General features: G+C 43.7%; 1 protein-coding gene across 1 annotated transcript; it reads left to right on the top strand.

The window, feature by feature from the left end:
• Positions 1 to 116: 116 nt before the first annotated feature.
• Positions 117 to 27,807, top strand: DLX4 (distal-less homeobox 4). Its single transcript, XM_061589865.1, has 3 exons — positions 117 to 982; positions 18,820 to 19,013; positions 26,250 to 27,807. The coding sequence occupies exons 1-3, from the start codon at positions 586 to 588 to the stop codon at positions 26,499 to 26,501; spliced, it is 843 nt and encodes a 280-aa protein (XP_061445849.1). The 5' UTR covers positions 117 to 585; the 3' UTR covers positions 26,502 to 27,807.
• The last annotated feature ends 123 nt before the right edge of the window (positions 27,808 to 27,930 follow it).

Raw genomic sequence — 27,930 nt, 5'->3', positions numbered from 1 at the left:
GGCGAGGCTTTAGTCTTAAAACAGCTGCCTTTCAGCCACCGTCTGAAACGCTTATCTTAATAAGGGATGTCCCTAGGGGCTCCGTGATGTCACTGCGCCGCCTGGTCCAATCAGAGGAGGCGATGGGCAGGGCTCGGGAGATGAAAGGCGATGGAATGGAGGCGCGGGGGTGGAAAAGAACTACCCCTTAGGCAGTTCTTGTCCTGCCGCTCTCTTTCGCTAGGGCCGGCGTGGAGAAAAAGGGCGCTTGTGGGTGATCCTTGGGAGAAGGCTAGGAGTGAAGTTTGCTGCTTCGACGCCAGCAGTCGGGGGGCCTCTAAGAAGGCAGAGACGGCGGCGGTAGTAGTAACAGTGGTGGCGGCGGTGGATGATATTTCCTTTGGGGCTTGATCTGGGCAAGGAGGAAGGCGCTGCTGCCCCAGGCATGAGTCTGGCCGCCGCCACCAGCCGCAGCCACCCCTCTCTCGAAACCCGGTAGCCTCCCTCCCCCCGCCCGCTTTTGGCCAACCCCTTGGGCCTCTGGATGCTGCTGAGTCTTGGTGCGCTCCTCTTTCCCCCGCTGCAGCGAGTCCTGCAGAACTTTGGATGATGACGATGAACTCTCTAGCCGAGAGCTTGCTGGGGCCGCCGGACCCGTCCAAGGCGTCCTTCCTGGACTTCGGACTCGGGCCCCCTCCCTCTCCTCCTCATCACCAGCAGCCGCCGCCGCAACACCCGGCCAGCTTGGCGCCCCCTTACTCTCTCCAAGCTTTGCACCCGCCGCCGCCGCCTCAGCAGCAGCCGCTCGACGGTGGCGGCAGCGGTGCCTTCCCTCCCTCCGCAACCTCCTACGGCAGACCCCTGGCTTATCCGCCCTACCCCGGGGCAGCCGGCAGCAGCCCCCACGCCTTCTACCACCACCATCACCACCACGGCGCCTCCTACTCGCCTTACCAGCAGACCTCCAGCGCCCTGGGCCACGGGACGAGGCTGGAGGAGACGGGTAAGGCGAGGCTGGTTGGCGTGGGGGGCGTCTTTGAGGGGGGGAGAGAACGAAACAGCGTTCTGGGGCAGCCAAAGCCCCCTACGGCGGGGAGGGGCGCCACCTCCGCAAAAGCAACGCCGCTGTCTTCTGTCCCAAGTGGCCTGATCACACGATCGCCATTCCGGTTTGTCAGTCATCCGGGTCAAGGGATGCCCGTGGTTTTCGCCGCTCGCAGCGCAGTTCTGAGGAGGTCTGACCCTAAGTAAAAACGCCACTGAGCTCGAGGGATCTTATTTCTCTTGTATGAAGAGGTTTAGGGTTACAGTCGGTCACCGATTGGGATTACAGTTCCCTATTTCCAAGTGTGGGATGAAATCTCTTTTGGTGTAATCTCTTTATCCCCCCCCAAACGGCTGTGTGAAAAGGACACGTAGTGAAGGGATAGCTAATGTGGATTATTTGAAATAACTTCGAGGATATAGAATAGTAGAGTAGAAGATAAGTTCGGCGGACCTGCGCTTTTTTGGATGGGGGAGACAGAGGCAGAACATCTTGTTGTACACCGCCCTGAGAGCTTGTCGCTGGAGGGCGGTCTAAAAGTGCAATAAATAATAATAATAACATGTGAAAAGGTCGCATTTCCCTAGTGGCATTTGATGCCAAATTTGGCTGTCTTTGAACCCTTAACACACACCCCAACCTTATACATACATACATACGCCTATACATACATGCATATAAGCATAGTTTTGCCCCAGATATCATCGGAGAGATTGCGGGGAGGGGTTAACATAGTTACTGAGAACTTGAGGCCATTCCCACAAGCGAAGCTTAAATCGGGTTTTGCAGGAATGTGGTATCAAACCTGCCTTGGCTGCAATGGACATGTAGCTTAAGCCGGGTTTCTCTGTCGCGCGCTCTTCGTTTGTGTCCTGCCTCACACTCACAAGCGAGGCATCCCAACTAGCATCGCTTGTAAAAACACCCATTGTGGGGGTTGTGGGGTGGGAGAGAAGAACCTTACATCACTTTGTACCGTGAAAGAAGCTCTGGGAAATCATTGGGTCATAGCCAATGTTAGCCCTACTCAGAGTAAACCCATTGAAATTACTGGACGTGACTAAGGCTGCGTACACGCCATACATTTAGAGCTCATGACTTCCCTTAAAGAATCCTGGGAAGTGTAGTTTGTTCAGGGTGCTGGGAACTGTAGCTCTGTGATGGATAAAGTACACTTCCCAGGATTCTTTGAGGCAAATGATTGTACTTTAAAGGTAGGGTGTGTATTAGATTCACTCATTTCAGTGGGTCTGAATAGGACTAATATTGGAGATGACTGCTACAGTTTTAGAGAAGCAGTTGGAAGCTTAAACAATTCAGCTGTAGACTAAAATGCAATGTGGTAGCCCTTGGCACGCAGGGACTGTTTAAGGATGGTGGTGTACAGCACCTTGCACAATTCCACATCTTCTTGTGGTGTACAGTTTCTCCCCCCCCCTTCATCGCAACCACCCATAACACTTTACAAGGAATAAACCCCTCTCCCCAGTCACCAGCTGCAGAGAGACTCATAGGTGTGGCCACTAGAACATTTGCCCCTGGGGTGTCCCACCTGGCAGACACCAAAACATCACCAGAAACATGGGGTGGTTGGTGGTGACAGGGGAACATGTCTAGGTCTCTGTGGACAGTGAGGGTCTCTCCTGGAGCAACACAATCTGGAGTTCTTCTGAGCATGCTGCACAGCAGTAAAGCATCTTGGCCACCAGCTCTAGCTCTGCTTCTGAGAAGCTTTATAAATTGGATATATCATCACCCTCATCAGTTTCATATGCATTTTAAGCTACTTAATATATTTAACAGCCTAATGTGGTGGTTGGGCAGAGGTGGGGAGGGAAATGGGGCAGACTGATTTCTCCAGTATCCTTCCAGTTCCAGGATGCTGTTGCATTTTTTGAGATTTGGGCTCAACTGTCCCCTTAACCCCTGGGGAGGGGTGGGCAAATCCTGATCTTTCTGCCTCAGTCTCCCTGTCTGTGAAATGGCCAGAAGAGTAACAAATGCTGTAGAAAAGATATATAGACAAAAGGTGGTGGAAGTGCTTTCAATGTGTGACATGCATGCTTTTTGGTAACTTCTTACCCCCTAATCCTCATCCTCAAGTGAAATGAAGCTTGAATATTTGTAATTGCATTTCTTCATAATCGCTGTGTGTTAACCCTCCCCTCACCCACTCACTCTCCTGTTTCCTGTACTGTTGACATTCAGATGGAAAGTGCCTCCAGGCAGGGCCCTGTCATCTTTTGCTGCTTGTATTGCTCTGTAAAACTGCCATGTACGTTGATGACGCTGTATGAATAACTTGCCATAGGAGGATGAGGTAGGCTAAGCCACCCAGCAAGTCTAATGGCAGGTCTTAGGTTGATGTTCCTGGGCTGAGTCCTGGCTGTTTTCAGTTTGGTCTGTCCTCTGGCCATGTGCAAAGTGGTGCTCTGTCACTACCAGGTTCTCGGGCTGACTCCTGGCTATTTTCAGTTTTATCTGGCCATGTGCAGAGTACCTTTCTATTACTTCCAAGACACTGCTTCAGTTCTGAGACAGGGCCCTATTCTAAACATTGTTTTGTAACATGTTTATGTCAGAAATGGCATTCTTCCTCCTCACAACACCCTGGGAGGTAGGTTAGGCTGAGAGATGGTGATTGGTCCACTCAGTGAACTTTCTGGCTGAGCTGGGATTTGAAACCAGTTTTGCCTCGTTTAAGTCCATCCGCTTTACCAGGCTGACTTTCATCTCTGCATCCACTTCTAAGGACCTCTTTACCCCTTCCATTGATCTGTACTTTCCTGTTGGCTCTCCAATCTAGGGCCCCATGCAGGGAGAGATGTTTTTCATCTCCAGAACTTTTGGGAGGCATTTCTGTACATTAAACTTTTTTTGCATTTTGGTTTCCACTCCCTAACTCCTTCCTAACACAGGCAACAGGCAATTTTCCTTCTCCTTCCCCTTCCCCTCCCCTCCCCTGACATATTATCAAGGAATATCATTGAAACATGTCCTTTAGGAACTTATTCCAACAATTCTGGGTAGCATTTTAAATAATTTTGACAAAATCCAGATGTTTTCAGAAACAATGGGGCAAACTCTGTGGAATCCTTTAACAGAAAACTGCTTCACTTTGTTTATTTTTAAAAACACATGCAAAAATATTAATATTTCTCTTCCTTGTTTTGCATTGCAAATAGACTTCTCTGTTGCGTGTAGGTCCCCAACCAATTTGGCTTCAAACTGAGATCCCAACCACAATCTTTTAAAAAATTGTTTTATGGACTCTCTCCTGAGACCACTAAACTGCAAAGGATTATGTGTATATGCTGTTTGTTTTAGTGCCTGCTGAGTTTTGAAAAATTATTATTGGATTTAAAAGAAGCAATTGATTTTTAAAAAATCCTTTAAAAAGTCATTTGGTGGTTCATTAATGGAAAACATATGAATGTTGTAACTCAAAACATTGTCTTTTGTTTTATATTTCATTCTAAATCTGAAATGGAAATGCTAACTTTACAAAAATTAAACATATGTGATATGATTTCAAGGAGGCCCCCTGTAACCCTGTAGTTCAGAGATTCTGACATTCCAAATCTGCTTCCCCTACCCACTTTCTATAGTAATGAATAGGGGTGTTTCAGAATGCAATGGTAAAATGACTGCTTAAGCTGGATATCAAAATTGTATAAGAATATCCTTGAAAGCCACTAGACTGTTTAAACACACACACACACACACGCAACGCTTTAGGAACAGGATCTGCTGGCCCATTTTAAATTAGATAGTCTTTACCAAATATTAACTCATAACCCATTTGAAATTAGCTAGCTTGGAATCCTCTTCTGCAAGGGATTCAGCAAATGACATGAAATTCACTTCAGCATCTTGCAGAATGCCACAACACCAGTTTCCTAAACTTAGGGGAAATCCAAGTTAGGTAGACTTAACTGATTTCATGATTGTTAACATTGTGTGTGTGTGGGGAGGCCTGTAAACCTTCAAGAATTGGTACAATCAGAAAATCCCTTCCCCCCCCAAAAAAAAACACATTCCAGTTGGCCTAGCTTCATTTAATGTCTTTGCAGTGTATAGTAGTTTTCAGTACTGTTCTGAGGCCTAACTGGTAGAAAAGACGGATATCACATAGATAAATGTAAATAAGTTTATTTCGGTCAAAGACCAGCAAGTACAACATAAACAAATCTTAATCATAAAATGCATATTTACAAGAGAAATGATTGGCCATGATTAGTAAAACTGATAAAACCTTTTTAAATCTCTAAGTCAACTTTTTCCTGTGAGCAATGGTGGCTACACAGAATTTGCCACCATACTACTGACCCGTGGGTCCCGATCTTCCAGAAGCTGGTAAACAGTTGTCTCGGGGCCTCTGCACATTTTATACAGAGGCAGGTAAATGAAAGTGTCACGCAGATCACAATATAGGGGGCAGTATAATATGACATGGTCCACCGATTCCACCGCCCCAGACCCACAGGGACAGACCCGTTTGTCATAGGGAACTCTCTTATATCTGCCTTCCAGGAGCGCTGAGGGAAGTACGTTAAATCTCATGAGTGTAAATGCCATTCTATAGTTGGCAATACTCAGATTAGCTAGGTAATCCGCAGGCATGGAGAAAACTTCGCTAATCCGTAAATTGGAATAAACTACCACTAAACTCAGATTGTTTTGCTCCTCAATATCCTTTATTTGTTGGGTGATGGTTTCTTTAGCGTTGTAATAACCAAGGTCTAATCACGCTTTCATCAAGAAACTGAGAGATTGCAATTTGTTATTCACGGAATATTTCCATTGTGATTGGAAGGTATCTGCAAGAGTTAATGGGGCTAAGCCTACAGGAGAAAATATCATCTTGAGCCAGAAGTTGAACCTGTAAATCCAGGCACACGACTCCATTTGAAGAGCCCCAACTTCCAGACGTAAGACTACATTTGGAACACAACCTGGTACACCAAGGATGCTCCTTAGGAATTTAGATTGAATACATTCAAGAGGGGCATAGTTACCCTGTGCACAGAGCTGAGAGCCATATAACATCTGGGGAGTAGCCTTGGCATTAAACACTTGCATCACCGAAGGGATGTACTGACCCCCTTTTGAAAAGAAAAAGGCAAGTAGTGCGCTTGCACTTCTCTGGGCATTCTCAGCTGCATTGATAATATGCGTTTTCCAGGTACATAGATAAGATTTAAGTGCTTAACTCCTGGCCTGTGGGCTTTCAAGCCAAGCCAAAAATAGTGCATCTGAGCATGTACAGAGTGCTTCTCCATCATTATTGAATAATCCTAGGTTGCCCTTCTGAAACGGGGGCATCCCTTTCCGATTTAGGAGCCATAGCTTGCAGGCAGTCCTTAACACACACACCCGGCGCCACTTCTTCAAAAGAAGCGAAGGTAGCCAATCATTTCCTCACGGCGTGTCTGTTTATGTCCTTGAATCCCAGCCTTTTCTTCTTGTCTTGTCTTTTTTTTTAATTGGCACCTGTCAAGATCAGCAAGGGAGATAGAAGATGTCTTAATGATACTTCGAGGCAAACTGTAGCACCCGGGATCCGTTGAGAGGATTGGTCTGTAGCTTGGTCTCCTTGGCGGGAAAACAATTTTTTTATTTATTGGGCGAGCGTGGATCGCACCAGCAGCTCATTAGCATTGGAACGCGCCGCCGCGCTCTGATTCGAAAAGGTGGTAATTATTACGTGCAGCAGCGGCAACCCACTGCCAAAGCTCTTAATCATGCAACGAAGAGCCCAGAATCCAGAGGGCTTCCGGCAGCTAATGCTGCTAGCGGAGAAATACCGGTTATATATATAAAACCCACCTCTCCCCAAAAGCCTTTTTGACTCGGTTTCCAGAGTTACATGGGAGTCTCGCTCAAGGCAGAGACCATCAAGCCTCCTGCGCTGCCACTGTTTTACAACATTTACTCCGAAGTAAGCCCTTCTTGAGTTCAGGGGGGGGTTAGTCCCAAGTAAATACAGCCCCCAAGGCCCTGCCCTGTGAAGGGTGAGGCGCAGCACACAGACGCACCCCAAGCGCCTTGACATCAGTAGGGGTAGGCCGCCTAAGCGCATAGGTTAGGGTCCTTAGGCTGCGATCCTACGCGTGCTTTCCAAGCAAGAATGCCCCGTCGAACTCAAGGAAACTTACTCCGACATAAAACGTGTGCAGTCTGGGGCCGCAGGTCAGTCAAGAGGTCTTGGGGTGGGGGTGAGGGAAGCATGGCTTTTGGCTGCACCAGCTTCTGGTGATGGGCGAGGGTGATGTGCCGGCTTTCGAATTATACAGAACTGTATTCCAGAATACAGAATTCTGTATTCTTCTGTGTTTCTAAGGGGGAAAAGTTTAATTCTCAAATGACATAAGGAAGTTAGCCTAACCGTGTCTACTCAGAAGTAAGTCCTACTGAATTCAGTGGGGCTTACTCCTAGGTAAGTGGGGTCAGAGTTGTAGCGTCAGTCACTCAAGCCAAACGACATGATTGGTTTATTGGAGTTATTTATCTACCGTCCTTCATTCAATCACGTTTGCAGGGCGGTTTACAATGTACATATTTAGAACAGATCAAGCGCAATCCTATTGAGTTCAACGGGGCTCACTAAGAAAGCGTGTTTATACTGCGGCGTTAGGAGTGTTAAATGAAACCGACTGGGTCACTGAGAAATTGTTTAGAACCTTGTCCCTCGCGTAGTTTCACAAATCCCTGCTATCCAGGGAACACTGCAATCCAAACGTGTCTACGCATAAATCCATGGAATTCAACGGATTGCGCTGAAATAAGGCTACAGACGAATAATGCACACTTCCCGATCCCGAGTAAAAAGTATAGGATCGCGTTGTTTAAAGCTGTAATCATGTGAGAGTTTATTTGGATCTATACCTCACTGAACTCTGTGGGACTTGCTTCCAAGTAATACGAAGTATGGGCTGGGACAGGGGGAGAAGCCTGACCTTCAAAAGCAATCCTTTGCAAGGCAAACCCGTTATTATTCTTTTGATAACCCGCCTTTCAACCCGGGTACCCAGGGCGGTATAAAAACCAATTCATTAAAACGCACATACACACCTATATCCCATAAACGTGGGCGTCAGTGTTTCAAAGCGGGAGGCTGAGTTTGCAAGGTTGTGGTATTGATGGGAAAGGTGGCCCACAAATCTCTTTCAAAAGAAACAACAACAACAATAATAATTAGAAAGTGTCATAAATTGTGCTGTAACGAATGCGTGAAAAAAAAACATTGGCGAGGAACCGTCCAGAGTCCTGGTTCTCGGGCTCCTCTCCTGCGCTGTAATAAGGCTACAGACGAGTAATGTCTTTAAATTTAAACTTCGCGTGTGTGTGTGTGTGTGTGTGTGTGTGTGTGTGTGTGTGAGAGAGAGAGAGAGAGAGAGAGAGAGAGAGAGACTCCCCAAGCATCAGAATCGAATCCGTCAGTGTAATGAGTTCCGTGAATGGAAAGGCACAATAACTTGAATTGAAACTGTTTTGTTGAAATAATTTTAAAAGCTACCACAAACGGGGGATGGGGGAGAGCGAGCGCTGCGCTTCCACCGGGTAGTTTGTTCTCAGTTAAGGCTCCGCTCCGTAGCCCCGAGTTCCGAGGAGCCCCGCGTGGAAATGAGCCCGCAGCTCCAAGGAACGAACGAAACGCAAGGCGAGGTGCCGTCCGCTTGGCTTCAAGCCTCGCCTCCCACCCCCTCGAGGCTTCCAGATGAATCGCCCGAACCAAGTTAAAAACTGTTCACCCCTAGAGTAATTCCGGCCTGTTTGCGTTTAAAATAATTGCTTAACCATTTAACAATCCCCCCCCCGTTTAATGTTTTCCTTCGGGAAGAAGCCCTGAGAAGCAGAGGCTCAATCCCGTTGAACAGAGCGGGATTTACTTCCGAGTAAACGTGTGGAGGATTGCACTGTGGGTCATTAAATGGGCGAGTAGCGATTAGAACAAAAGACCGCTTTTAAAAAAATCGTTCACCCGTAGCATAAAACCAGTGATCTGGCTCTGTGCGCGCTCGTGTTTTGAAGTGAATCTGAAGTCATCGTCATTTTTACCGTGCATTCCCTCCCCCTAAAGTACAGTAGCCAGGTGGTGTTAAATAACAAGTTAATTTCACTTATTAATTTCTGTTCTGTTTGTTCGGCTCTTTTGTGATTTCTCCCGGCTGGCAAAGTAAGCTTTACTTAAGAAGAACAGCATTAATGTCTGGTTAATTTCTATGGTCAATTTCAACTCTACTCCTGTTCTGAAACTTCAGTAATGAAAAACCTTGCATTAAAAAGTATATTGTGAAATTATATTGTTTCACCCAGTGAAATCGTGCTGTAGGTTGAAGTTCCTGCTATGTTTTCGACTTTATATTATTATTATTATTATTATTATTGATGATGATGATGATAACAACAATAATCATCTGAGCGACTGCTCTTCATGCTGGCTTCTTTGGGGCAGTTTTATTTTCAGGGTTGGAAAAAAATAGGAAGCGAATGGACAAATCCCAAATAGCAAGCGAATGGACAAGTCCCCTTCAATTTGTGATAGTTAAACAAAAGAAATCAAGATGGTTTGGCAGGATGTAAGTGAGAGGCAATGTGTTAGAATGAACGTTCGTTTAGAATGAATTTCTAGTAATCGGGAGTGCTATATTTGGAGTTTAACCCATCCATGTGCAGTGCAGCCTTGGGTATGTTTTCTCTGAAGTCTCACTATGTTTTCGGCGTCAAGCTGCGATTGTGGCTCAGCTGATGGAGCAGTTGCATGCAACAAGTCCCAGGTTCGATCTCTGGCACCTGCAAGTAGGACTGAGGGAACTTCCTTGCTGAAACCCTGGCAGATAGTGACCTAGCTAGACCAATGGTCTGACTCGGCCTAAGGCAGCGTCTTACGACCTTTCCTTAGATATACGACGCGGGCATCCGTGGTTGTAAGTGCTCCACCTGCTAAAAACTTACCCGTCCACTCTGGCATTCTCGGGCGCTAATTCTTAGCACGGGCTCGGCTTGACTGTTCTTGTTATTTTTCTCTTGTTGGTTTTATTTGGCAAACCGCCTTGTTAGTTTGAGTGATAGGCGGTCTCTTTAAAATAAATGGGTCTATGTAATGAAGTGTCTACAAATGCAGTCTTACAGATACAACATTTAGATAATGACAGTGAAAATTCTTTTTTAAGAGAAAAAAAATCAAGAGGTTAAGAAGCGGCTTATATAACGTAATCCCCGTCTCCCACACCTTTAGCAGCCCCTGCCTTACAGACAGCCGGAAAACTGACAAATTTGCCTTGAGGGCACCCGCACTGCACGATCCAGCGGGGAGCTAGCTCGCCTTCGCAAGAGACTAGGTTGATTATCGGCGGATTTGTGCCTCCAGACATCAGCTCGGAGGGATCTTAAAATCCACCCGCGTGCAACGCGATGTGTTTAGGCCGGTGATCTGCGGCGTCGCTACTCAGCGGCTGCTCTTATGTACCATCCGCGATCAGAGCCATTTCTGGCCGTTACGGTTGTGGGAAACGTCTGGGTTTAGAGTAAATTCCGGCCAGAACTATACTCAAATACCCCCACTTACTCTCTCTCAGAGCCTCGATTAGGTTACTCACACAGAGAGAGCGGATCGCACACAGCGGCCCAAGCAAAACCTGGCGGCCCATCAACGAAAATAAAATACTGGTTAGGATCCAAACTAAACTGGTCCCTTTGAGATCATGCCTTGATGAACTTAAATCACTGAAATCGAATTGGATTCGATGGCAATATCAGTGCAGCTAGTTAAACTGTGCGACCCTATCCATGCCTGCTCAGAAGTAAGCCCTATTTGGTTCAATGGGACTTGCTCCCAGGTAAGTATGAACATACAGGGTGGCAACCTTGGTTTGGATTCAAACCTATGCTTTCTCTAATTTATGCAGAAATATGAAGGGTTCTGGTTTCTTAGACTGAATTGAAGTGTGGTGTTCTGTTCTGTTCTTTTCTTTTTAAAATATTTATTAAATAAGTTTTTTATTAAGCGTAGACACCGGTTCTTGATTTTTTGAAAAAAATTGAATGATTCCTTAAGGACTCAGTACTTTAATCTTTTCAACTAGCTGACATTTCGTACTCTGTGGGTTGCATATAGGCAGGTCATTATTCTTAAGGTGTCTCCTTGCTTACCAAGATGATCGACATCTCCAACCTATTTATTCAGCCACAAGAATATGGGGGGGGGGAACACTTTCTTTTCACTTTGGCGGGGTTTGCGGAGGAGAACTTCCTGCTAGCTTGCGCCCATTGGTTTCAAACGGATTAGCAGCAGGATCCTATACGTGTTTACTCGTCAGTAATTCCCACTAAGTTCAATGGGAGAAAGTATTCATAGGATTGCAATTTGCACAGTGTGCACCCACTCACTTGGGAGTAAAGCCCATTGAAATAAATGGGGCCTGCTTCTCAGTAGCCATGCCCTGCAATTTTTGGGTAGACTGCCTTGTAATTTCCTCTTGGAGACCATTTCATTGAAGCTGTTTACAAATACAGCAGACATTAACTGGACATAAGCAGCGCAAGTCTAGGCATGTCTACTCAGAAGTAAGCCCCATTGAGTTCATTGGGACTTACACCCAGGTAAGTATGTACATGATTGTATCCTAACTTTCTAAGCAACCCATCTGAGGGAACAGAGAAGGCTGGTAAAATAACAGCAAATTACTAACAATAATACATCATACCCAACATTAACCAGATAGTAACAGTCTGAAGTTAAACTAGTGATATTTTTAGTTTAGATCCCCACCTCTGCCACCGGGCTTTGGGTTTTTAATCCATTTGAATCCACCTATTTTGGTTTTACTAAGTGGGACTGATCACTTCTATTTCATAATATTAGTAACAAAAGAAAAACTGAACAGAGAAACTTCTTTGTGAAACTCCTTAAAAAACAAACAAACCCGAAATTGCCAAATGATAGCTTGGCATGCCCTAATTTTTTTGTTATGAGTATCCTTGGGGGAAGAGGCAGGTTGTGGGGGAGAGAGAAACACATGGGCGGGCCCCTGAAATTAAACACATTGTGCTCAATACAGCAACTGGCCTTAGAACAAATACCTTTCTCCACCTGCAAAGCTAGCGCTGTCGAAGTACATGGGGCTTGTTTACTTTTAAATCCCTTGCGAATACAGGATTGACAGCCCAGCCTGATGCTTGTTTACTGGGAAGTAAGTGTTCATAAGGAGTTCAAGCCAGTGGATTGTTTACTCTGGAGGTTCAACAGGATTTACTCCTGTGTAAGTGCGAATAGGGGTGTAGCCTTCCATCCGGAGCTTATCTGTAATTGAAAAGTCTGAAGAAGCTTGCTCTTGAGTAAATAAGAGCACGAGAGCCCTGCTGGATCAGGCCAAAGAGCCCCATCTAGTTCAGCATCCTGTTCTTACCGTGGCCAACCAGATGCCTATGGGAAGCCCACAAGCAGGACATGTACACAGTAGCCCTCTCCCTATCCCCAGCATACTGCCTCTGACAGTGGATGTAGAACTTAGCCATCGTGGCTAGAAGCCACTGATAGTCTTATCCTCCATCTAATCCTCTTGTAAAGCCATCTAAGCAGGTGGCCCTGGATGACTACTACTGTGAGCTGTTAAGCTAAACTATTCAGCTTCATTGGATGGCCCCGGGTTCTAGCATTCTATAAGAGAGGGAGAAAAACATCTCCCTATTCACTTTCTGCACACCTTGCATAATCTTATATCCTTCTTTCATGTCCCCCTTTACTCAGCTTCCCACCCCCAGCTAGAAAGCTTTAAACGCTGCAACCTTTCCTCACAGGGAAGTTGCTTCAATCCCTTGATCATTTGTGTCGCCCTTTGCTGAACCTTTTCCAGCTCTACAGTATAATTTTTGAGGTGAGGCAAACAGAACTGTACACAACATTCCAAGGGTGGTCTCACCATAGATTTGTATAATGATACTGGCAGTTTTATCTGCAAACCCTTTCCTAATAATCTTCATCGTGGACGACTGCTAGGGTTGTGGCTGTCCAATTTTATACATGGTTTGGGTTTTTTTGGAAGTACATGGACCTTACTCCCAAGGAATCCTATCCATGCAGTGTAATCCTATCCCTGTTTAGTGGGAAATAAGGTCAGGCAAATGTGCGTTAATATTTTGCAGTCTTATATGTCTACTCAGAAGCAAGCCCCATTGAGTTAAATGGAACTTACTCCCAAGTAAGTGTGTGTAGGATGGCAGCCTTACTCTTTAAAGGCACAATCAGCTTCTTCCTACTTTTGTTAAGTCACCTGAGTTCTTTCCAGTCTGGTTAGTTTCTCTTGTTGATTCTACACTTTTTTAAAAAACAAGTAAATGCATTGAAGTCTTAAAGCATTTCTTTATTTAGAGGATTGATTTTTTTAAAAAAAAATCAAGCGTAACATTTGAAAAATCTCTAAGAGGTGTACAACATGAAAACTGAGAACAAAAATACAACATAAAACCTGTAAAACAGTAGTATAAAAGCACAGAAAAACAGGAAAGCAGGGAATTCAACAAATTATAAAAACAGGGTTCTATCTTGTGGGTTAGGATAACCTGGGCAAAAAGATCTATCTTTACAAGGCATCTGAAGCAACTGATGGTTGCTGCTTCCTGTTTGTGCCCTGTGTAAATCCAAATCCTTTATAATGGAAATGTGAATGGGCAAATTCCATTTTGACTTGGGTTACTGAAAAATTCCAAGATAGTATTTTTATACAGTTGGATCCACTTCTGGGTCAAGATGCATAGGATCGGGTCCTACATTATTTGCAGAATAAATCCTTCCCCTCCTCTCTTTAGAAACCTTTGACAACTGTCCCAAATCGAAAACACCAGTTCTCCCATCCTGTTGTGAGAATGTAAAAGTGAGAACACATCTAAAAGATTTTGAAGGGGTTTTTCAAGGCTGATCCTTGCTGGCTCTCAGGGGCATACTTCCTTTGCCTTTAATGGCAGGCCAATTCAACAGGTGAAGCTTTTCTGGGATGAAAAGCAATGATGGGCAGAACCTGCACCTTTTGCATTTCAGCTGTGTTGTTGTTTTTTACCTGCTCTATCTCAAGGGTTTAGAGATGGCCCTTGCCTTGTAAAACACAAAGGAAAGTAACACACTGCACAGGATATAGTGTCTAAGGTAACTAAGATGAGCTCATCAAGATAAAAATCCCAAAGGATTAAAATGTCCCAGCTCGATATTAATTTATGTCCTAGAAAACCAAGATTGGGAAATAGGGTGAGCGCTAACTATATATTCTAGTGGAGTGATTCTGTTAACTGGCAAGTTTACACAGTGAAAATCTTACCCAATGCAATATGTCTTAAACTTTATTACTGAATATTATTAAGTAGTAGTGGTACAATTATCACCTGTATTTTGTTATACAGAAATTCAGATGATAATCAAGCTGCTAATAATGCAGCACAATACATATACATAATACTACTTAGTACTAATAATGCTTTTTAAATTCAGTAATCCTTACAATAGCCATACAAGAAAGAACAACTTTCGTATTGCAAATAGGGGAGTTAGCAGGGAATAATTGCTAGTCAAACTCTGCAGTCATATGCTCATTTACTTGAGAGTAAGCCATATTGTATTCAATGGGACTTACTTCTGAGGAGATATGTATAGGATTATGCTGTGAGCTCACAATCCTATGCATATTTATTGGATACACACTGGGACATTTGTGGTGGGTGCAAGATAAGGAGCCAGAAATATTGTGAGTTCTGGTGTGGCTTTGTTTTTTTAGTGAACTGAATTCTTTGCCAAGTAGGTTTTCTGTTCCTTGTACTATGTCTATCTCTGCATCAACCCTACTATAAAATAGATTATATCTTATGATGATGAGCTATAGTTAAGATAACACGGATCTCTTAATGAGATAGGAAATATTTATTGCCAGCATAATAGTTTATGTTTTGCAAAATATAAGAAGCTAACAATATGGTTTTACAGTCAATATTTACATCTCTTAGTGGTTTCTCACTAAAGCAGGTACCAAATTTCATGGTCAGCAACCATGGCAGTTACCAACGCAATCAAATGCATTTTTATTTACATGTTAGTGTACCGTTTTCAGAAGGATTGACTCCCTTTCAAGTTTTGGATTTAGGGTTGCAGAATGAGGCTGTAGTTCGGTACCCACTTACCTGTGGATATATATCACACTGAACTCAATGAGACTTACTTCTGAGCGTGTATAGGAATGTGCTGCTAGGCTGTAACCCTTCCTATGCATGCTTATGTCGGAGAAGATCCCATTGAAGACAGTGGAACTTCACTTCCAAGTAAAGGTGGATGGGATTATGTCCCACAAAGGTGATCTGAGAGATTGGAATTGGGATTATTATGATGAGAAGTAAAAATTCAGCATTTTTCACATTTGGTTTTAAAACAGGAAAGGTCGCTGATAAAGAAACAAAACGAATCTCTTCAAGCTGAATAGACAGAATGAAACTTAAAACAGATTTTAAAAAGTGTGTGGTTTTTAAAAAAAAATAAATTAAAAATCTAGAAAGGGAAATATGTACCCCAAATGGGATTATATGTACATAACCTCATATGTGCACTTAAATAGTCAGCCGGGGTGGCAGTAGTGATGGGTCCAGAGATGCCTTGCAATGTTGCGGGAAAACGCTCTGCAGTGTGTGTGCGCATCACAAAGTGGGATAGTCCAGTTTTCTCATATCTTATCCCACCAGTTTCTCAGGGCACCTCAAGCTTGTGACCGAGGCACTATTGAACCTTGAGCATGCACAGATCTTCGTGCTCCTCCACAGATCTCAAGATCAGAGCCAATAGTTCATGACAGGTCCTGATATTTTTAGGCAATGGGTTATCTTCCTTTCAAATACATTATATAAATATATTGTAAAGGGAGCAGCATTGTGTGATTCCCCATGCTGCACCCAAATATTTTTAGACTTGTCAGAACTTTTTGTCTCCTGCAAATGTTTGTCTTCTCTATTGTGGCTTCTACAGTAGAGCATGGATGTGATTTATTGAGGCGTCTAGGGAGTGTTCTTCGTTAAGCCTAACAGCTTGTCTTTTGCTTTGCACATCAATTGAGCTTCTTAATTAAAATTCACCCCGGTGAGAATTAAAACCAGCACTCCAGAGGGACCTCACCCCTCTTTGCCTTCCTTCTCCTGACACAGTTTCAAGCCAAGATGAGGGAAAACAAGGCCTCTGATTGGACAACAACTCTTTCCTGAAATTGTTTGCATTTTCTGGGCTGGTTTCTTCTCCTCAATTATTCTCTCCTTGGGGGGAAGGAGCAGGCTTTTAAAAACATGGAATATAATGAGGAATTCTTAGCATAATACAATAGTTGGGAATTTTTATATGGAACATGTAGGGTTGGAAAGAACTGAGAATGCAGGCTAGAGTTTCTATTCCCATTTTTAAAATTAGTTTCAAAATACTTAATTTGTTAGAACAGAATAGGCTCTACAATTCCAACGTGCAAAGTGTGGGTCGGTGGGTGGGGCGTAGTGGCATGGATCAACCATTCATTACAAAAGTTTTGAATTTGGTAAAGGACATTTTTCACCCCACCCCCATTCTTCACCAGACGCCTAAAAAAAGGATATAGAAATCTGGATTTCTGAAGTTGAAATATTGGTTTCAATGGAAACTATTTTCTAAGAGTAATTGCTGTAAAGGGTGGATGCTTTCCATGGGATCCTACTGGGGAGGGAAGGGTCAAATCTCCCTTCTCCATGCATTAAAAATCCCAGTAAAAATTGCCTCATGCACATAGTATTTTTTTTTAATTGCTAATGAACACTATGGATGTATTTTAACAGAGTCAGGCTCTTCAATGTTATAATGAATTTTTTAAAGAGATGGTTTTAATTTTGGGGGGGAGGGGGTGCACTTATCATTTTGTGGCAATGTCAAATGGAAATATTTTGATTGTGATAATTTTATTCCATATTTATGTGAAATGCCCTTCAACCTCATCCACACTCATACCATCTGCTGTTGTTCGCTGCGTGATTGGTAGCTGCTTCGAAATTGGTTGCTGTTGTTGTTGAAACTAGGGATTCTTCTTCCTGGTCATGTTATCCTAGTCTATCGGGAATGATTTCACCATGATGGCTGCTTTTCCTGGTAGCTATAATAATGAGGATCACTTTGTCTCTCTTCATATACTGCCTGGTTCACACTGGCATTTCTTCATGTGGCTGTGTGAATTTCCAGGATACCTAGATGAGCAAACTCATCACAGTTTAGGGTTTTGTTATAGACATGTCTTCTGTATGTCTGACTGCCTTTGAGTGTTTGTGTTACTGAAAGATGTCCTTGCTCATTACTTGATAATGCCAATGTTAAGTGATGACTTGCATGTTTGAAGAAGTCTTCAAAAGACAGATGATGGATACTCTTTGGAAGGGAAGTAGTTTACACAATCAGCTGGGCATAATCAAGGGTGTACAGGCATGCCCCTTCCTGGAACAGTTAATCCCCATGGTCACTTTGGGGTTTTTCAAAATGTCTGTAGCCATTTTTTCCTTAGCCCTTACTGAATGTTTGCATGCCTTAGTGTAGGGGTGTGGCCAAATTTGACAAGGGGGCAGGGCTGTCCACCTGTCATCACAACTGTGTCAGGTAATTCTTAGGCTTCGTGCTGTGCTGAGAATCCAGTTGCCCAGCACATCACATCACTGCAAGTGAAAGACTCCATGCAGGCTAGGGATGGAAAGATCTGCCAATTTCGGTTCTCTGCATTTCCCATTTTTCAAGTCTTAAACTCAGTGCTCCACATTTCTGTAGCAATTTGTGATATTTTAAAAAAATTCTCATACAAGTTCTCCAGCATTGTAGTGTGAATTTCTCCTAATAAACACATTTTTGGAGGCAGTTTTGGCTAATATACACATCTTTGCAAGCCATTTCTAGTTATGTAATGCATTTTTGCATGTTATTTTCACTCATATTCATTTTTATGCACACCTTCCCTTAATATATGCATTTTTGTAAACATTGGTTGACAAACCGCATTGCAAAATTCCATTAAGTGCAAATTTCAAAGGATGGCTGTGTTTCGGTTCTCATATTGTTTTGGAAAGTGCAAATCGAACTTCTCGCGCATCCCTCGTGCAGACACAGAAATACTCTGGAATCTGAGGCCCTTAGATTTCTGAATTAGTACTAAAGTGTTCCTGAGCACACACAGAGTCCCTTGTCACCACAGCCTGCCCATGAACCATAAACTCTGAGATTATGGGAAGTACCTTGCAGGTCAGAAGAAATCATTCCCATGTCACCTCTCCACCTAACTGCATAACCACAGTGCAGTGATGCAGTTAGGTTATTTTAGACTCAAGACTTAATGTTATTGGGGAGGGTCTCTTTAGAACATGATGAGTACTTCACTCAATTCAAAATGTGCATTGGTGGGGCCCCTCCTGCTCATTCTGCTTATTGGGGCCCTGGACATCTACCCCAAAGCCCTGCTCGATGGCACCACTGCCACAGTAAGTTGTTCATGCATCAAGGGCTTTGAGGTAGGTTGAGATTCCCGCACCAGCATCTTGTAATTAGTTGATTCCTTGGAGCTCTGGCTCGGGCAAGTTCACTGCATTTCAATCAAGGGGGGGGAGAAGAAGATATAAACACAGATTTAATAGGACACCCCCCCCAGTGAGTGATGAATTGGCCCAAAGTCTGCTTATAAAGCCAAATGTTTTGTCTGGTTACATCTTAACAGCCACAGAAACTGGGTCCAGTTACAGATGATCTTACTTCTCTCTCTCTTGGTTTCTTTTGGAAGAGCTTGAGAAATCGACCATCATTGAGAATGGGGAAATCCGCATCAATGGAAAAGGGAAGAAGATCCGCAAACCACGCACCATCTATTCTAGCCTCCAGCTTCAGGCCCTCAACCAGCGCTTCCAGCAAACCCAGTACCTGGCTTTACCTGAGCGAGCAGAGTTAGCAGCACAGTTGGGCTTGACCCAAACACAGGTGAGGTGGAGTGAGACATTGGCACAAACATAATTCTATTTATTTATTTGCTCCAGTTATAATGCGTCCTTCCCCTGGTCCTCTGGTCCCTAGAAGCTTAAGTTAGCCTACATGCAGGGTAGCCAGGGGAAAAAAAGAGGGCTGTACCTTTAATACTTGTGTAGACAACTATTAAAGGTGCCCTCTTTGCATCTGGCATAAGCGAGGGTTACCCTTTATTTCACCATCACAACAACCCAGTGAGGGAGGTTAGGCACAGCGATAAGTGATTTGCCCAAAGCCACCCAGAGAGCTTCATGACTGAGCTTCAAGTGGCACATGATATTTGTCATGTGTGTCTGTCCTGCTCCTAGGGGCTTAGCATGCAGTCTCCAATGGGAGACTGGCATGGAGTCTGTACGTGGAGGTGATCGTATCGGTTTGCCAATTTCCCTCCTCCCAATTGCCCTTCAACCTGCTTTTAAACCACTGGGAGAGGGGAAAAGAAAAGTATGTATCTCTTTTCCCCCCATTGGTCCAAAAGTAGCTCAGAGGGGATATTTAGAGGTGGAAAACTGATGGAGAGGTAAGAATGAACACTGCAGCCCAATCCCACTCCTTGATGGCTTCACTGTTGGGGACTGAAGCCTGGCAGGTGCTTTAGATGAAAAAATAAATAAAAATGGGGATGGAGGAGACTATACCTGATGAACATTGTGTGTAGTTGAGGCTGAGAGGTCGGGGATTTGAATCTCTGCTTCCCACATCCAGATACTCCCAATGTTTTAGCCATTGCTTCATGTTTGCTGTCTCATCCTGGAAGCCAGAGATGGATACTTAGCATGAATAACATATTGTATGTTATTCAGAGCCTTTCACACTCATTATCTTCAGCCCTGTAAGGTAGATCAGGATTATAATTGTGGATGTGGAGAGCTGCATGATTCTGGCTTGCCCGAACACCATCTAGTGAGTTAATACAGAAGAGAGATTTGATCTGGAGCTTTGTGGCTATATTATTTACTTACGTATTTACTACATTTACAGCTTGCCTTTACTCCAAGAAGCTCACAGGAGAATAACAGGGTTCTTTCCCCAACCCTCCATCTTATCCTTGCAACAATCCTGTGTGGTAGGTTAGGCTAGCGCAACAGCAACAACTGAGCTATGTTGCTGAATGAGGATTTTAATCTGGGTCTCCAGCCATTGTCCTAATCAGACACTAATTCAGAAGAAACCAACATGGTGGCCACCAGATATTTTGAACTACAAGTCCCATCAGCTGAGCCAGCATGGCCAATGGCTAGGGATGACAGGCGTTGTCTCACAAAACATCTGGAGGGCACCTTATTGGCTACTCCTGCTCTAACTACCATATTGCACTAGCTGTTAACAGTGCAGTCTCTCTTTAGCAGCCATAGAAAAATAATTATTACGATAAAATGAAATTGCCTGTTTCGATCAGATTGAAACACCACTGAAGTTTAGCATTCTCTCTCTTTCCGATGTTCCGGCTGTACTTGCCATTCTTTATGTAGTCACAACTGTACCAGCTATTCACAAGAGGGAGGTAACAGCAGGCTTTGAGAACCATAGGTTTCCAGAAGTACAAAAAAACCAAAAACACCTTTAGGAAAAAAAACTAACTGGGGGGGGCAGGGGAGGGGAAAAAATATGACATGGACCCAGTTACAACCCAATGAGGACAAGCGTGCTCATTGGCCATGGAATGATGACTGTTGGGGGGGGGTTGAACACTGGGGAAGAGAGGGAATGGAATGGCGTGGCTGGAATCCTGGGCAGCAGAACACCATGCTGGCTGTGACATTGATTTTATTGTGCAGGCATAACAGTGCTTAGTGCTAAGCATTAAGCAGGAGTGCTGTGGTCTCTGCCCAAAAGGTATTGCCCTCCCCCTTAGGCAAATGGAGAAGGATCAGGAATGGACACAGGGACGATGGGAATGGGGTAGGGTGGCATTGGAGATGCCAGTGAGGTGAAGAACAAGGCTTTCCCCTAGAGGAGAAATGCTTCACCTGTTGAATTTCTGGCTGCCGTGCTGTATTTAGAAGCATAGGATCCTTGCCAAGAGAAAAATGGCAACCATATATATTCAACTGGTAGTGTTTATGAAGCAGGAGCAGAACTCCCTCTGTGCTCCATATCCGAGGGCACAATCCCGTGGTCCTGTCTATTTCCATGTGGCTCATGTTGGAGAACTACCCCCTGGATTTTGCCCATAGGTTTGGAATTTTAGGGGAATCTGCACTGTTAGAAGTTTGTTCCTCTCACCTAGCTGTCTCCCTCACAGGTGGTTGAGCAGCTTAAAGAGATAGCATGAGACAGACAGATGTCAGGGGTGAGCCCACAGCCAGAGGCATAAAAAAGATTTATCTTTTTAGACTGAGAAGAAGAAAGTCAAGTAAAAACCTGCCAAATCTGCATGCTGAGGATTGTGGGGGGTGGGGAATTGTGTTCTAAGGCCATCAAGTATTATAAAATGGGGTTCTTCCTCTTTACAGCATAAGAATTAGTAGGGAAACCAGATGTAAACAAAGAAAAGGGGAATTTCTCATTCTAATGAGCTGTGGGCCATAACCACACGGAATATTCCAAGCTGAACTGCTTCTCCAGTTGGCTTCTTGGAAGATGAGAGTTCCATTATAGATTGGCCAATGGAATTCTTAGCTTATGGGCAGGAGAAGAGTGGAAAACAGAATGCTGGTTTCGCAGTGTGATGAAAGACCAAAGCAGGTCTCTTGCCCCAGTGTGGGGCAATGCCATGCATTTGGAGAAACAGGTTCCTTTGCATCCATCCACTGTGCTGGGTGTGCAAAAATGTTTAACACACCAGAAGGGATGTTAATGGATCCTACGCTTGCATGCTAGACACTATGTAGTCTGAGATCAGTCTTGGAGGCCCAGGATCGGATCCAACATTAGTCATACTCAGAGTAGACCCACTGAAATAAATTGATGTGACTAACTTAATTAATTTCAGTGGGTCTACTTTGAGTAGAACCTAGTTGGATACAACCCCCTGCTTCTTGGACTACCATTAAGGTCCATCAGATTGGGGGTACAGAGACAGAGCATTTTCATTGGGGGCTCCCACATTTCTGGAATTCTCTCCCAAAATTAGTATCTGCCTTTCAGTGGACCTTAAAAACCTTTCTGTTCTGTTCAGTATTTTATTGATGTGTTGTGTGTGATGGTCATTAACTGCTGCTGTTTTTAATCTGGGTTTTTTGTTTTAACATATTATTGTTTTATTTTATATTTTGGTAAGTTGCTTTGGGTTTCTCCCCTCCCCAAAAAGGTATACATTTATTAAACAAATAAACTGTATTCCCAGGTGTACCAATAGGAGTCTAGCCTAATACTTTTCTCTGAAGTTCTTCAGAATCAAATATGTTTAATTTTAGACCTTGACAAACTCTTGTGGTTCAGCAGTAGTGTGACACAAATGATACATTTACCTTACAGGCAAATTTAGCCCCCTCCCTCTCTCTCTCTCTCTCTCTCTCTCTCTCTCTCTCTGTGTGTGTGTGTGTGAGAGAGAGAGAGAGAGAGGGAGAGAGAGAGAGGGAGAGAGAGAGAGGGAGAGAGAGGGAGAGAGAGAGAGCGCACTTAGTATGAGTTCAATGTTGTTAAAAATTGTGTCTTGTCTCCTAAATACACTTGCTCAAGGGAATCAATGATGGACAATATTTTTTCTTTTAAAGGAGAGCTTGGGGTGGTTTCAGGGAGGCTTCACTTCTCGTGGTGCTGGTGTGCACATTTATTTTGTCCCAACCTTCCTTCTGGACAAACAGGTTTTGCAGGTGCTAGAAACAATACAAAGACGTGCAGGACCTGTTTTCTGGGGATGAAAGTGGGATGAGTGTTCACACTATGAACAGTGATCCCTCTGAGGACAAAATAATCTGTTCCAGCTTGAGTTTGTGTTCATAGAACAGTAGAGCTGGAAGGGGCCTATAAGGCTATCGAGTCCAACCCCCTGCTGAATGCAGGAATCCAAGTTAATTACCATTTTGGCTACAAGCAGATCTGCAAGATGCCACAGAACTGATGGTGTCGCTGGAACATGCAAAGCTTCCTTGTGCCAGTAATGTCTCCCCACAGTGGAAGAACTCTCCAGGGACTCAGGCAGAGGTTTTTTACATCACCTGCTACCTGTGATCCTTTTATCTGGAAATCCCTAAGAGTGAACCTCCAATTCTGTTTGTTTGTTTGTTTATTTATTATTTAATTTGTATCCCGCCCTTCCTCCCAGCAGGAGCCCAGGGTGGCAAACAAAGTGCTAAAAACACTTTAAAACATCATAAAAACAGATCTTAAAATACATTAAAATAAAACAGCATTAAAAACATTTTTTTAAAAAACTTTTTAAAAGAGTTAAAAACATTATTAAAAAACATATTGAGCAATTCTAACACAGGGTCTCAACCTAAAAGGCTTGTTGAAAGAGGAAAGTCTTCAAAAGGTGCCGAAAAGATAGCAAAGATGGCGCCTGCCTAATAATCAAAGGGAGGGAATTCCACAGGGTAGGTGCTGCTAAAGGTCCGTTTCTGCGTATAATGGATGTGCTATACCACTGAGCTATGACAGTTCAGTTTCAGCCTGGGCTTTCACTCCGGAACATGCTTTCAATGCTCACTACTCGAAAGATGTAAAAGACTAATAAAGACAACTCTACGCATTGAGAGGTCACTTGCCACCGCCTCGTATCCCCAGCCAGGGTGAAACGGAGGAGCAAGGAGGATATTAATGGCATTGCAGTTCCCATCTTCATGGCTACTTCTCACTTGCTTGCTAGGAGTCTGGGAGATGTCTTTTGCTTACATACCCTCACCCTCCCAAAAAAGAAGTTGCAGACTAAGAAGTATAGCCAATGCTAGTTCAACGCAGAGTAGACCTATTGAAGTTAATAGACATGACTAACCTAGCTCCATTAATTTCAATTGGTCTACTGTGAGTAAAAGTTGGTTGGATATAACCCTCACTTTTTTTGTTTCTCTCTTGTATTTTAAATTATTATCTAACGTAATACTATGTGAAACTCCCCCCCATCCCAAGTTTGCAACATGAGCAGATGGAGATGATGTAGCTTATAAGAAGTACAGACTTGGGGGTGGAGGGGTCAGTCATATATTTTTCTGCTGCTTCTCCCTCCTGTAGTTTTCCACCTCCTTGAAATGCCCTGGAGACCAATGTTTACACTTTGCCCTCTCTGATCTTTCCACAAATGCCATTGTGCAATCTGTTTTTTTTGGGGGGGGAGGAATGAGAGGGGGTGGAGAGTAGCGCTTCTTGAAAGAGTTATCTGGGGTCAGGCAGCAACCAAGTGTATTAAAAGGGCAAGTGAAGGCAAGTTGCTGATGAAAGTTGCCAAAATCTGTAGCAAGTCTTCTACATGCTTCAAGAACCCTTATCATCTTTTATTCTTGCAACAGCCCTGGGAGACGGGACACTATGATTCCCATTTTACAGGTAGGGTTGTAGCACTGGACGGCACCAAGAGGCTGGCCAAACAACCTATTTGCTTCAAGGCAGGATCACCCATGCACCAGCTCATCCCAGGTTAACTCAGGGTGGCCAAGACATTTGTGGCCTCAGTGGCTGTGTCACTTGATCCAAGAGGATCCAGGCTGCAAAGAATTCTAGGGCTTCAGTGCATGCAGGTTACTGCATTGGCATCCCCCAAATTATGAATGCCCTGAGTGGCCATGCTGTTTCCATGTGCATTTGGGCCACAAAAAGTAGATGAGTCCATTGCAAAAAGGTGCTTGCAGAGCAAATAGCTCCAAATGATTCTATCAAGTAAGCCAACCCATGGACTGCAGGGGATGGCAAACCCCACTTCATTGGACTATCTGATCAGAAGTAAAGTTCCTTTCTGATCCCATGTGCTCCATTCAGACAGTGGTGCCATCAGGACAGGACTTTGGGGGCAGTTTATTAGGGCTCGGATAGTATATGAGAAAACAATTTTTTTTGGTCACAATGGATTTCTTGCAGCACAGAAATGGGAATGGGAAGAAATTCTATGTCAGCATGTCCAACTTGGGGCATGTTACACACAGTTGTGTGCTTTCCCCTTTGATGGTTTGGGCCTTTTTTATTTTCCCAAGCAAAGAAATCTTGGAGTCTGAAGTTGAGATCGGAACAGACCCCAAACTGCTTTTCTCCCAGCAGAAAAAAAAGGGATCCTGTACCTTTTCCCCCATGGAGGGAAAAGTAGCTGGGATTATTCTGAGTGGACAAATGGCAGGAAGGAGAAGAGCTAAGTAGCTTCTTACCTTGTTCTTTTGCTTTCAGCTGCAGCCTTTGAGGCTGCTTTTCAGTTTTAAATAAACTTCACCGTCAAAAGAAGAAAGGCATGCTTGGTTTTGCCCTTGGTCTTGAACACATGTGGATGTTATTTCTTTCCTAGGATTGTTATTCAAGAACATTATACCCAACAGGCTTGGCACACACATTATCACACCATAGGAATATAGGAAGTCAGACCATTGGTGTATCCGATATTGTCTACACACTGATGGGTGGTGGCTCTCCAGGGTTTCAGACAGGGGACACTCTCTCAGCTCTATCTGGAGAAGCCAAGGATTGAACCTGGGAGCTCCTTCTGCATGCAAAGCAGATGCTCTACTAGTAAGCCACGACCCTTTCTCGATGTGATGCAGGAGGAGTGTCTCTCTGCCATCTTCACACACTACTCTGGTAACAGGAAAGTCAGCAGGACCACATTGACAGGGCCAGTAAAGTGCTTCCTTCATGTATGAATGCTATTCCAAGCTGAAGAATGAGACTGAGCTCAGGTTTTGGTTCAACATGCTCAGAGAAGTGCCCTGCAACAATTGGCAACTTTACACAGACTGGTGTGGAAAGGAATGTTGTAGCAATTCACTGTCTGGCAAAAGTCCAGAACCCAAATTTTGATTCTTTAGAATTTTGATTATTTTCAAATAATTTCATTTTTGAGTTTAATTTCAATGATGTTGAAGAATGTTAAGGCAACCAGGGCAAGCTCTAACATGGAATTTTCTTTTTTTAAAAAACACACTATAGTTCTTAAATCCAACAATATCCATCACCAGAAATGCAGAGCAGGGGGTCATGAGGATGATGAAAATATTATTTTTAGCAAGGACAATCAAGTTGGAAAACTTGCTTGATTTTGTTTTTTAACTCCTAACTTTGTTTCACTTCTCCACACTCTCTGCTCACACCTTTCCTTCTCTGTTATCACAGGTCAAGATCTGGTTCCAGAACAAGCGTTCCAAATTCAAAAAGATTATGAAGCAGGGCTCCAGCATCCAAGAAGATCATCTCCACAGTTCCTCATCTTTGTCCCCTTGTTCCCCCAACATCCCCCCACTCTGGGACATCCCTATGGCATGCAAAGCTGCACCCCTGCCTCCCAGCAGCTACATCAATAGCTTTGGACCTTGGTATCACCAACCGCAACACCAGGACACCATGGGGAGGCCGCCAGTGATGTGACAAAGGCAGTGCTTGCAACATTAACCCATTCGAATGTGCCTCTTTCACCAAAGTGCTGATCAGGGTCCCTGGAACAGGGAAATGTGGGGGGGCATGGATGGAGAAGGTTGGCTCCTTTGAAGGAATCTCCAGCACCTCTCTGTTGATGTGAAATTATCTAGCAGGAGATGGATGTAATCAGTCCTGCTCAAGGACCAAATCTAACAACTCTGGCCGATGGTATGAGGTGGAAATAGGGAAAGGAGCCCCCCCCCCCCAAGAAACATGAGTGGAACTCAGGATTCCACCAAGCAATGTCTCTTCATCAGGGATTTACAAGAACGGTGTTTGTCCTTTTTTGTTCCAAAGATAGGCTTGTGGGTGAAGTGGCCCAGCATTGGATCTAGTTGTGTCAGTAAGATTTGAGGTTTTGCCATATTTTTTCTCCTTCTCTGGCAAAGCTTCTATGCCTTAAGTAGTATTGATGGTAGATGGCAAATAAGTAGGTGATGTTTCTCCTAACATGGAGGTTCAGTGATGGGAAGGCTTCATCTATTGTATTTCTGTGTTGTCACACAGCTGCTAAAGGCACAGGAGTATTGCCAGCTTTTTTTCTTTTCTCCTAGCAATCCTAGTAAACGTAGCAAGGTTTTGAGCTGCACAGCTTCAGACGGGTACTGGAGAAAAAGAATGCTTTACAGGCGAGATATACAAAATTGTGTATATCTCTGGCACAACTTCATGATTTGGTGAGCAGAATACAGGTTAGATGGAAATAACAATACAAACTCTGCTCATGGGATTAAAACTGGCAAGAACTTTTACCCATCAAAATTGGTTCAATATACTCCCACGTCTTACCTGCAAAAGAAATTGGTTGTGGTTGCAGGAAGCCAATATCTGTACATCTCCAACTTGGTAAAGGTTAAAAAAAAAATCTAGATGGTTTCTACAAAACCAAATTTGCTTCCAAGTTTGCCCATGTTACTAATATATATGTATATTTAATTGTGTTAAAACCAGGATTATGTTTACAGGTAATGAAAAGTTTGTGGAATGTAATCCCCATATCTTCACCCCCTTTTTTCTTTTTATAAAGGATCATTCATATTTCTTTCAGCGACTACATGAAGTGTTCTTCTCTGTCCCCAAATAACTTGAGGCTATTTAACTAAACAATTAAAAAAAACTAATTTAACTTTTCTTCCCCACACTTTGCCAAGCATAATGACAACATTTTTATTTATTGAAATACAGCTTTTGGTATATTGTATTGTTTTCACTTTATAAACAGAATGTAAGACTATAAATATTTTTTTTGTACAAATGAATGTCATTAAGCTCATTCTTTATAGCTCTTGTAAAGTTTGGATCTAGAAAGTAAAAAAAGAGGATGGTAATGGGTGTCCCCACCCCCTTACTGCAAACATGATTAATGTATGGAAGCTGA

The sequence above is a fragment of the Rhineura floridana genome, chromosome 11 (assembly GCF_030035675.1).
Source record: "Rhineura floridana isolate rRhiFlo1 chromosome 11, rRhiFlo1.hap2, whole genome shotgun sequence".
In the NCBI taxonomy this organism is placed as follows: Eukaryota; Metazoa; Chordata; class Lepidosauria; order Squamata; family Rhineuridae; genus Rhineura; species Rhineura floridana.
This window is presented reverse-complemented; position numbering and strand designations above follow the sequence as displayed.

Excerpts from the sequence above, each read along its gene's own strand:
- DLX4 (XM_061589865.1), top strand. The coding sequence starts at position 586 with ATGATGACGATGAACTCTCTAGCCGAGAGCTTGCTGGGGCCGCCGGAC. Across the intron at positions 983-18,819 it reads GACGAGGCTGGAGGAGACGG|AGCTTGAGAAATCGACCATC; the intron begins GTAAGGCGAGGC and ends TTCTTTTGGAAG. Across the intron at positions 19,014-26,249 it reads TGGGCTTGACCCAAACACAG|GTCAAGATCTGGTTCCAGAA; the intron begins GTGAGGTGGAGT and ends CTGTTATCACAG.